Raw genomic sequence first — 11646 nt, forward strand, 5'->3', positions numbered from 1 at the left:
CAGGTGCCTGCATTTTAAGGCCTCAGGTGTGGGATCCACTCCCGACCTCCAGGCCCTTAGTCCCTAGCTGTTCTAGCTGTTCTTTCCCCGGCTTCCTCTGGCTCCCCTTCCCTGGGATCAAGCCAGGAGTCAGCTAGCCCAAGGTGGTGTTCTCTCTCTCTCCTCTCTCGGGAGCCAGGGCATGCCAGGGGCTTCCCTCCGCCTGCCTGCTTGCCTGCTTTCAGACACCACACATACCTCAGCTGTCCAATCCGATTAGGGCTCCTGCCCAGTGAGCCGGACAAGGAGGCCACTGGGCAGGGAAGAGACAGACAAGGACACAGACGGGGATGGGGAAAGGAAGGTGGAGAAGAGGATCCCGGACTAAGCTGTGTGGCCTCTGGGGGAAAAAAAGAGCCTGGTGCAAAGATAGATCCGTACTGTCTGGCAAGCACCCTGGCGACAGGGCGAGACACTGGCTCTCAGGAAGTTCTGCATCCTCAGGCAATGGGCTCCTCTGTCCCCTGGACAGTGGTGGAAGGAAACTGAAGGCAGAGGGACTGACCCAGATTTAAGGAGGGTTCCTATCCTAGAACTCTGCAGTCCTAACTAGAGTTTACGGGGGGGAGGGGGGGTGTTGTTCACTATCTCCTAGGCCTTTCACAGAAGGGTCACTGTCAGGTAAGCCTAGCCAGCTATGGACAAAAGTTTTGTTTACAAACAAAGAAACTGCGGTTTAGCTGGAAGGAAGACCATACATGCAAATGGTTAAGAGTCTCCAGTTCAAGCCTTTGACTCCCAGTCTGTTGTTCACACCCGGGATCCCCACTTTCCCGTTCTGTATCAGGAGCAGAACTGAGTTTGGAATCCATTCCATTATAGACCCTCTCCTCCAAAGCCAACCCTCAAGAGGACCCTGGAAACGTGAGGGGGGGGGTCAATATAGAGCACACAGCTAGTTTCCAGAAAGGTGCATGTCACCTACCCTCACGACATTCTGAAAACCACTCTGTGATGGGTCTGGTCCTTTTCTATCACCCCCCACCCCCATTCAGCTAACCCCCCCCCCCACCAGGCAAGATACACACATGGCCACTAGACAGTCAGACATCTGCCCTTCGTATAAGCCCACCAACCATCATGAGATACCTCTGACCTCCAGCAAACAGGAGGGGAAAATCAGCCAGTGTAAAAGGCAGGTACCATCCAGCTTCCTCCCAGAGAGCCTGCAGGAGGGCAGAAGCTCAGGGACCTCCCAGCTCTAGAGTAACACCAGGAGCCTGGGGCTCTGTAAGCCAAGGCGTGCAGGGAGCTGGCATGGCTGATAGGCCTTCCAGATCTGGTCCACACCCCCTTCCCCAGCCATCTGGACTGAGCCCGATCTGGCTTGGGCCTGGCTGGGATCTCTCTCTTTGGATGCATACGGGGAACCTTTATCCAAAATGTCTAGGTCTTCCAACCACACGGTCTCCACACATCAGGCACTCGAGGGAGGGGCTTCTGCACTAGGTGCTGAGGTGTTGGCAGGAAGGAAGAGTTCTAGGCTGGAAGGACTTTCCCTAGAGAACAAGGTCAGGAGAGCTCACCATTCTTCTACAAAGCCCGTGGGCACCCAAGTGTGTCCTGCACCTGGCAGGAGACCTGTGCTCCCGACATCGTGAGTGGGAGTGGAGGCAAAGTCCTGAGCTCCAGGCTGGGAAGCCACGAAGACGAAAAGCGAGGGAGCAATCCCTCCGGGAGAGTGGGGTCCCTTTCACGCCCCTCTCCACTTTTTCTGCCAAGCCATCACTTCCCATTCTCCGGTCTAGGTGAGGTGGGGGGGGGGGGTTGGAGCAATACTGCAAAGGAGGGTGCAAGGGCGTGGGGCCTGGGCAGACCTTCCCCCACTTTCCATTCTTAGCTAGAGAAAGGAGAATGCCTGGGGGGGGGTGCGAATTGCAAGGGTTGAGCTCCGGGGGTCTGGGACTCAGAGCTTTCCAACGCCCCAGGGTTCCCAGGCTCCCACCTCCCTGGACTACTGTGAGCAATGGGGGAGGAGGCGTGGGGAAAGCCTGAACTGGCGAAGAGGGAAGCGGCCCGATCAGGAGCATAGAGACTCCCCCGAAAGGAGGTCCGGGGAGAATTGGGAGGGGGTGTGTGCATGATCCTACCTGCTCAGGTGTGTGCCGGCAGGGGGGCGATGGGGTTCCCAGGAGAACCGGGGAAGCCCTCTCAGCTCGATTCAGGATTCCCCCCTGCTTCTGGGTTAGGCTGCTGCAAGAGGCACGGCTCCCGTTGGGTCCTAAAGCCCACTCTCCAGCTTGTAGGCTCTCCCTGCCCTCTTACTACCCGCCCCCACTTGGTGAAAGGGTGCAGCACTAAGGACTGATGGAGGAAAACTAACCCACTGGAAGAAAGATGGGGGTCTGAACCATGGGTGGGGCCAGGGCAGGATCGGATTTCAACACACACCACACCACAGACATTTCTTTCTTCCTCTCCTGGGCCTGTGGACTTGCCCTTGGGCCCTGGGGATGGGGTTGAGGACCTTATTCTCTCATGGGGCTATTTAGCTATCAGCTTTGGGAATGTGGGGGGTGTCTGTCCTTTTAGACGGACAGACAGATAGACACCCGCTTCTGTCCTCTTTTTTAGGCTGTGTTGGTGTAGTCATTCCGCTGTCTTATCCCTAAGTGTGTCAGAGACCCTCCTAGCAGATAACCTTGGTCTTCAGCAAGAGTGCTGACGTCTCAGTGGCAGCTGGAGAGGAGATGGTGGGTTCCTGTTGGACTACAGTGCCTGCTACAGTATACTAGGGAGGCTGTGCTCACACATGGACAGGAGAGTCTGAGCAGGTGGGACAGGACAGGAGGGGCCGTCTTTTGGTGCAGCCAGTACCAGAGATGGCAATCAGCAGGGGATGCGACGGGTAAGACTCAAAACCTAGAAGTCAACCAGCGTCCTCGCTCAACCCTCAACAGGGCCTTGAGTCTTTATTACCATAATGAACACCTTCAGGGGCTTTCCCTTTTCAACTCTGGGGCGGGAGCCTCTCCCAAGACCAGAGATCAACTTCAAGGTCATTGACTCTGTATAGGACAACCAGGTTTCTCAAAAGTTGCTCCTTCTCTGGTCACCCTGAAAGAAAAACTGGTGGGCATGGTGGGCCAGCGAGAGGTGGCCAAGGCAGGCGTCTGTAGGGTGCTGGACTGAGAACATTTTGCAAGGAGTGTTGCCTGGGTACTGTTTCCAACAGCAGAGGCGTGGCGGGGCGGGGGGGGGGGGGATGTCATGGGGTGAAGGGCCAAGAGAAGACCAGGCATCTTGAGGGAAGGGAGAGAGCCCTGGCCTCTTCCTAGAAGGGCAGAGGGCAATAGCAGCGCCTCCAACCTCAGTCTTGCAGGAAGAACTGGAAGGAGCCAGACAGCGAGGATGGAAACCCCAGGGTGGAGTCTCCGGGGTGAGCTCAGGTCAAGCCGCTCACCCTAATGTGCCTCAGTGCTCCCCCAGCTGTTAACCAGGACTCCGGATTCTTCCCAGGCTCTTAATGAGTGTTTACCAAAGGGCTTGGAGATCCTCAGATCTCAGCTGGGCCACCACTACAGTCTGAACCCTCGGAAGAGCAGAGGGTTATTTGGGGAGGGGAGGAACAGGGCAAGAGGGGAGCAGACGACTCCCAACTCACTGAGGATGAAACCAGGCTCCCGGAGAAGCCCTGGCCCAGCTGCCACAGGATATCCTTGTACCCAGGAATGGAGGTCACCCTCCCCCTCCACCTAACCACCACCGAAGCCTGGCCTCCAGCTAGCTAGCTGTAGGCAGAACCCAGCCGGGCAGCTGGCCTTCATTAACTCCAGCTTTTTCACCCCCCACTGTGAACCCACAGCTTCTACAGGCCTAGGCTACAGGGGGCTGCCCTAGCCTGACCTTGCAGCTGACACTGGGGTGGGGGGCACCGCAGCAAGGGCCAAGCTAACCAGCTGAAAAGAAAGTCAAGCGAGACTCCTTTTTTTTTCCCACTGGGAGCAAGCAGAGAGGAAAGGAGTGTGGGGGTGAGAGGGTGGAGGTGGGGGAATTTAGGGCAAACAGCAAGCCGTGAAGTCAGCTGGATTGGGGCCCAGAAACCCCCACACCCTGAAGCCAAGTCTTACTCTAGCTTTGCTTCTCAGCTAGAGTCTTGGCGAGGCCCCAAACTAGGGAAGGCCCTGGCTGCCCCTTCCCGCCTCCCTGCCCCCACCCTTATTAAATACACATTTTATCTCTCAGCATCTTCATTATCTTAACTGAAGGAGACAGGCAGTGGATGGCGGCAGAGAGAGAGTGCGTCGGGGAGGGGGGTGTGGGGAGCAGGCGCACCCTTGTTACAAAGTGCTGATGTAGCTCTTTCAGGCAGTGTGGGAAACAGAGGAGGGATCAAAGCGAAGGAGGCTGATTCAGAACTCAATTAGAAATTAAAAAAAAAAAAAGGAACCAACACGGGAGCCGGCTCTCCTTCTGCCAGTCTTCAGCCTTTACCAGGCTCCTTGCACCCAATTAGCTTGTACCGGCTGTAACTGGACTGGTGAAGTTGGAATAAGGGAGCAAGGGCACACTCCCGCCCTGTGCTCCTTCCTCGTGAAGGGGGTGCCGTCAGGAGGAAGCGGAGATAACTTCCCCCACTAAGCTAGAAGTAGGACACCAAAGGTGGGTTCTTCCCCAGTCCCTTACCAACTAGACAGTTTTCTGGGCATCCTCTGGGGACCTTAGGTAACTTCTGGACTGAAACACCTCTTTCTAGCCTGTAGGCAAGTCTCCAACCCGTAGCCTCCCTGAAGCGACAGAGATTGCGTGCGGCCAATTACTAGGACGTCTACCTGAAGGGCTGAGGTCTGGTCAACGACACCCGGCAACGAGGTCTTTTGCACCTGAGACCTCAGCGCCAGCTTCACCTCCAGCTGAGAACTGTTCTAGACGTGGCAAAAAGGCAGTATCTTCTTGTATTGTTCACTGAATAGGAGTTAAAGAATAGCCACCAGAGTTAGGGCTGGAGATTGATACAAATGTAAATAAAATCTTGCTCCGGGTTCAATCTCCTACACCACAAACAACAACAAAAAGTCACTTTGGCTCCCCCACCAACCTCTCTATAGGCAAGATATTTTTTTGCCCGTGTAGGCCAAAGGTCAGTTGTAGGTGTCTTTCCTCCGAACTGCCAGATTTGTTTTTTTCACTACAGTGGGCGGCTCTTACCTCGCCAGTCAGCCCCAGCCCGTCTGGGTCTCTGCAGGGCTGGAATACCAGTGTATGGATGCATGTTGGGGTGTCCTGGAGATTGATCTTGGGGCCTCATGTTTGCACAGTAAACACGCTCTGCTCACAAGAGCTACCTCCCCCTCCTGGGCTCTAGTCTTTTTTTTTTTTTTTTTTTTTACAAAAATGGTTCATTAGTCCTTATTGTCTTTCTTTCCTACCGCCCCCTCACCCCTGCCCTGAGGACTGAACCCAGGGCATTGTTCATGCCAGTGCTCTCTGAGCTAGCCCTCTTTTACTTTATTCTGTTTTATTGACTTCTCCAGGTCGGCCTTGAACTCACTCTGTAGTCCAGGCAAGCCTTGAACATGTGATCCTCCTGCTTAACTGGGATCGCAGGCCTGTACCACCCGGTCTAGCTTATAGCTTGTCTTTAGAGGGTGCTTAATAAAAAAGCAAGGAGAACTGGGAAGTTCAGTGGTAAAGTTTCTAGACTGGGGGTGGGGGCAAGGAGCGATGGGAAGGGAGGGGAGGAAAAGGCGCTGCCAAGGTTTCTGATTTCTGGGTAGCTAGCCTGGACCTCACACACTCTTGCAGTTAGCTAGCCACAGGCAAGTCTTCATTGAGCCAGAAATGTCAGTGGCAGTTTGGGGTTGAAATTCATACCAACTTTATTGGGTCTATGTTCTTTCCATGACAATACCCAACACTATGGAAGCTTAATCTGGTTCTTAAAAAAAAAAAAAAAAAAAAAAAAAAAAAAAAAAAAAAAAGACGGGCGGGGATAGAGACACACACCCCACCATCTTCAAAAGGAAAAATGTAGGTCAGCATCTTTGCCACTACTCCGTGTGGAGTGGCCTAAGATCCTGGCAAAACCTCGTAACCACAGGCCCGTCCCATCCTACTTAAAACTCCCACCACCTTCCCATAGTTCTCAGCCTCAGTGAGAAAACCCAGCAAGGAAAGGACTCTCTTCCTCTCTGCCCGGCCATCTGAATTACACTTAAGACTTCACTGACAAACATACATCAGCCTCTGCTCCCACAAGGGCAGCGGAAGCCAAGCAGGGACTCTAGCCTGCTTCACGCATCATTGGCAGAAGCAACCCCGTTCCAACTGCTGAGGTCTTAAGAGTGGCAATGACCTAGAAATTGACAGTGGGGGGGGGGGGTGGCGCTGAAGGAAGCTAACAACAGTGCCCAGAAAGCCCTATTTCCAAAAGGGAGGGGGGCACGAGAGAAAGCAGAGGTAGAGGGGAAGGAACTTGGCCCCTTGGAGTCTGCAAAGGCGAGCTTGGCTAGAAGCCAGGGAGGATACAGCACAGGCCCGCTGAGAGTCCAGCCATGTTCCTGACTCAAGCCCCTACAGTTAGAGGAAGGCGCCAAGCCTCAAACACAACGAGGTGGGGAGGCCGCTCCTCTTTGGGCAGGATCCTACTGTGGACACAGAACAGACAGCAGCTGCCCACAGTGTGGAAACAAACTGTAAAGCAGTCACGTCTCTTAAGGCTGCAGCATCCAATAAAATGTAATTTAAATCAAGCCTCACATCTGTTCCCAATCCCATTCAGGCTCTGCTTTCCATCAGTCTCCGGACAATCTTTACAGTTACGCCCGTTAACCCTTATCGTCCCAGACAGCCTCCAAACTTCTGGGTAGAGAAGCGCCCTCTCCACTTTGCACACTGCCCTGGAGGGGAGGAAGACTCCGGTGAAGCAGTGTGTGAGACATTCAAACCCCCACCTCCAGACTCTGCCGCGGCACACACCAGCGGGCAGTATACATTTCAGATTCAGAGAGCTCGCTGCCCTTCTCTCTCCATCCCATCCCACCTGCTGCGGGGCAGATCACTTTACAAGGAGACGGTGGGCAGAATGAATGAAACTGTGGCCAACAGATCCTCTGAAGCCAGATCAAATTCCCAAACTCAAGGCCAGATCAGACAAGGAGGCAGCAGCCTCACTCAGCTCAGAGACTATTCCTATCACATGGTCTGCAGCCAGCCACTCACTCAGGTAATATAGGAATAGCAATTTCCCCAAACAAGTCAAACGCCTGCCCCTTTCCTCCAAACTACCCACACCCCACCCCACACTTTCAAAGCAGTGGTATAATGGTGCCCTCTGGTGTCCCTGTCACAAAGTGCCACTTAAAGCCACTGGAAATCAAACCCAGAAGTCTCGGTAACCATATGGATAAACTTATCTCAAGAGGCTGGGAATGTGTTCTGCCGAAAACCCAAGCCTGACCCGAGGCATGCCGAAACAATGGCTGCGTCTGCGGGGAGACTGGCGTAGGATGGGAAGGCATCATCCTGTTTGTTCGGTGTTTCGTTATGTAGCTATGGCTGTCCCGGAACTCACTCTGTTGTTCAGGCTGGCCTTGAACTTAGAGATCTACCTGCCTCTGCCTCCCGAGTGTTGGGTTTAAAGGAGTGTGCCACCACCACCCATCGAGAAGGTATTTTCATATTAACCTCTCTGAAAGCTGAAGCTCTCATGGACTGAGGCAACAAACACAGGCTCAGGACGCGGCTCAAAAGGTAAAGGCGTCCACCGCCATGTTTGGTGGCCTGAGTTTAGTCCCTGGGATTCACCGGGTGGAAAGCAAGCAAGGATTCCTGCAGTTGTTCCCAACATGAACACTGTCATACCCCTGTGCCTGCACAGGATGGGTATAAAAAAGAAAACACATGCAGCCTGACAAATAAAACATGAAAATAAAATAAATATATTCACAATCTGTAGTTACATTCTCCTCCCCATATTGCGTGGGCACACGGGAGAAACGCCCCCCCCCCCAGTCCTTAAGAAGTCCAATGCAGCAGCACCTGTCCTGCGAATGTAGTGACGCCAACGAGTCCTTTGACCAAATTGTCCTTCAGATTTCCACGTAGGCTCGTGTAGTTTTCTGGATCATTCCATTCCACTTTTAAACCTCAAAGTTCTTTACAAAATATATTGTTTGTATTTAGAAGTGAATATATACAAACCCTTCAGCACAGGTCGGCATATCTGCAGATACTTGCAGGTATGGGAAAGGTACTGAATATTACTTTTAAAGGGGTCACTCGTTTCATTTTTAAGGTGTCTTACGTAGTCCAGGCCAGCTTCAATCTCACCTCGTAGCAAAGGATGGCCTTGAACTCCTGATCCTTGTGCCTCTGTCTCCCACGTGCTGGGCTCACAGGCATATGCCACCACACCCAGCTACTTGGTCATTTCCGTGGGTCAAAACGGTAAGAGCCAAAGATATTAGTGCTAACACTCATGAATTAACACACTAAAATGTACCGGTGCTGAGTACAAAAGGTCACAACAGTTTCCAAACGGCCCTCCTAACGGAGACTCCCAGGTCGGCCAAGGGCCGCCAGCTGCAGGTAGGTAAGACAGGCACTCAGGGCAGTCCCGCGGCGAGGATGTTACCAACGAAAGCCTGGCCTTTCAGGACATGCTCTAGTTCTTTTTCTTCAATCTTCAGAGACACCTGGAAAGAGAAAGGGATTTTCTGTGAGGAAGAACACGAGACTCTCACACACAATGCACGCCTGCACACCGTTACACTCCCTGTAGTGTTCCGCTTTCCTCGGGCCGGCAAGTCAAACCCTGCTGTTTTCAATGGCCTAAATCACATCACACACACGCCCCTTCCCACACACCTGAAACCCTAGCTAGCAGAGAAGCGAACTGTTCACTAGTCATTTCTCATCTTTCCTTTGGCAAAGGCCACGCTCTCCAGAACAGGACAATCAAAAGCAGGGAGGGACACGCCAGGCCGTTACTTGTACCTTGGTCAGGCGGCTCTCCTTATTCTTCTTCAACCCTAAGATGCCTCTGGACTCCAGGAGTCCCGAAAGGGACAAACACTCAGACTGGTCCACAGCTGCCACCTGCTGTTTGCGACACACGCTACTGTAGGCTTCGTATAACTGGGAGGAAACGAGGGAGAACAAGCGTCACTTAAAAGCTACATCCCATAACCTCATAGATTGTTACCTATATACTCTCCCGCCCCCTGTTCAACAAAGCCGCGAACAGGCAATAGGCCTTCCGCACCCCCTTCCTATACTTTATGTTTTTTTTAAAAAAATATTTATTTATTTATTATACAATATTCTGTCTGTGTGCATGTCTGCAGGCCAGAAGAGGGTACCAGACCTCTTTACAGATGGTTGTGAGCCACCATGTGGTTGCTGGGAATTGAACTCAGGACCTTTGGAAGAGCAGGCAATGCTCTTAACCTCTGAGCCATCTCTCCAGCCCCCCCCCCCTTTTTAAAAGATTTACTTTTCTTTCCCGTGTCTTGCTGCGCGATGTATTTATGTATGGGCACTGTGCTCATGCCTGAAGTCTACGGAGAGCAGAAGATTGTCAGGACCCTGGGAACTAAAGTCATGGTTGTAAGCCACCAACCACATGGGTGCTGGGGACGAAACCTGGGTCCTCTGCAAGTGAGAAGCAACCGCTCTTGACTGCTGAGTCCTCTTTAATGTACAATGTAGGAGCAAGGCTCTGTGAGGTCAGAGGGACACAGAAATGAAGGGTTGCTTATAACCCTGCCAGGCGGGCGACCCTCCTCGCTCGGCCTCCCTCCAAGTACTAGAATCACAGCTACTGAACCACTATATCTGGTTAATAGTCAATTCAATTTCTTAATTTTGTGGGGAGGGGAGACAAGGGTGGTGGTGAGGCAGGGTCTTCCTACAGATTCCCGGCTGTCCTGGGACTCTGTAGACCAGGCTGGCCTGGCGCCCACAGAGACCCGCCTGCGTCTGCCTCCCAGAGTTTCGGGATTACAGGGTGCTCTACCACTGCCTGGCCTTAGCGTGTTTTTGAGGTCCGCCCAGAACTATGCAGAGCAGGCTGGCTCAAACCTGCAAAGATCCACGTGCTTCTGCCTCCCAAGTGTAGTGACACCATAACCCTTATTCCTACAGATTAAAAACCCATTTTTAACCCCTGCTGCCTTCTGGAAAACACCTGCGCTTGAACCTCAGCTCCGCCTGCTGAGACCCCAGCTTACCTTCCCCAGAGTGACCTCCTTGAGTTTCAGCCGCCGGGTCAGGAGCAGCAGAGAGCAAACCAAGATCTTCTGCTGGAGAGGGAGGGAGTCCTGTGCCTTGTCTTGGCTCAGAGTCGCCCGGTTCCCATCAACTTCCGAAATGACTTGGGATATGTGAGTAAGGCCGACGCGCTTGGGAACCGGCGCCTCGGAGGGTGGCTGACCTGAAACGCAAGCAAGCCAAGCTTTATTCAGGCTCTAAAACTGTGTGTGCGGAGCCACGTAAGACTGGTGTTAGCGACAGGAAACCAAGGGCGGAAGGAGACTTGGAAAGCTGCCTTTCTCTCAGAAGAACCATGATCTATTTTGTCCTTTAGGGTACAGCTTGATGTTGAGAAAGACAAGCCAATCCACCTCCTGATCGAGCAAGAGCCTGGCAGAAGCCGCCAAGCGAGGCTAACTGCCGCAGGCTGGCTGGGGACAAAGCTCGGGGCATAGCACTCGTTTCTGCAGACACCTGGTTTGGTCCTCAGCACAAACCCTGCAGCCAGGATGACTACCTGGTCTCTAAGGAAGGACAAGAAATAGCTGGAAAATGTATCTAATACGTTGAGTCAAAGGAATGGTAAGTACAGAGAGTAAAGTCAATCCCACTTCAGCCCCCGCGCCCCCACGGCTTCTCCAAATCAACTCTGAAGTTTGGTCGCTCGTCCAAGCTCATCTGCAAGACAGCAACACGTGAAGAAATGTCACTGGATGGCCGACCCAGAGCTGGGGTCTGAGAACTGCAGGGAATCTGCTCGGGACTGCGGTTTTGCTGCTTGGAGACGCATGACTGTGCAACAGGGGCGGGATTTGCTCGCTAACAACCTGGGCCCGCAGCTAGCCCCCCCCCCCCACAACCCGCCTCTGCTCCTTTACCACAAGCAGGAAGCTGCAAAGGGCTAACAGAGAAAGCAGAGCTCACAGACCAGGTGACAGACAGTCCACAGCCCCTCCCCAAACAATCCCGACAGGACAGCCATCCATTTGTTGTCCTTGTTCCATGATTTGACAGCACCTTTCTAAGTGGCCTATGTTGGCCTTGAGCTTGTAGTGATTCTGTGCTTTGGCCTCCGGAGCGCTGGAAGCGTAGGTATGGCCCCCCAGGCCTGGCATCTAGCTAATTTTGGTTTGCCTATCTTCAGTGCTGGGGAACCTAGTTATTTCTATGCATTAAAAAGTTCCTTTATGGGGCTGGAGTGATGGCTCAGCGGTTAAGAGCATTGCCTGCTCTTCCAAAGGTCCTGAGTTCAATTCCCAGCAATCACATGGTGGCTCGCAACCATCTGTAATGAGGTCTGGTGCCCTCTTCTGGCCTTCAGGCACATACACAGAATATTACATAATAAATAAATAAATAAATAAATAAATAAATAAATAAATAAATAAATAAAGTTCCTTTATGGGGCTGGAG

General features: G+C 52.8%; 2 protein-coding genes across 2 annotated transcripts in view; both read right to left on the reverse strand.

The window, feature by feature from the left end:
* Positions 1 to 2201, reverse strand: part of Rara (retinoic acid receptor alpha) — a 47668-nt gene extending 45467 nt beyond the window's left edge. Inside the window, exon 1 of the mRNA XM_026789894.1 lies at positions 2130 to 2201. The gene's annotated coding sequence lies outside the window, so the exon portion shown is untranslated. The remainder of the gene's footprint in view (positions 1 to 2129) is intronic.
* Positions 2202 to 8008: 5807 nt separating this feature from the next.
* The window catches only part of Cdc6 (cell division cycle 6), a 14198-nt gene continuing 10560 nt past the window's right edge, over positions 8009 to 11646 (reverse strand). The window contains exons 10-12 of the mRNA XM_005368260.3: positions 10212 to 10414; positions 8977 to 9117; positions 8009 to 8675 (exon numbers count right to left, since the gene is read on the reverse strand). Of these exons, the coding sequence (XP_005368317.1) occupies positions 8586 to 8675; positions 8977 to 9117; positions 10212 to 10414 (434 nt within the window). The 3' untranslated portion in view covers positions 8009 to 8585. The remainder of the gene's footprint in view (positions 8676 to 8976; positions 9118 to 10211; positions 10415 to 11646) is intronic.

The sequence above is a fragment of the Microtus ochrogaster genome, unplaced genomic scaffold, assembly GCF_000317375.1.
Source record: "Microtus ochrogaster isolate Prairie Vole_2 unplaced genomic scaffold, MicOch1.0 UNK31, whole genome shotgun sequence".
Taxonomy (NCBI): domain Eukaryota; kingdom Metazoa; phylum Chordata; class Mammalia; order Rodentia; family Cricetidae; genus Microtus; species Microtus ochrogaster.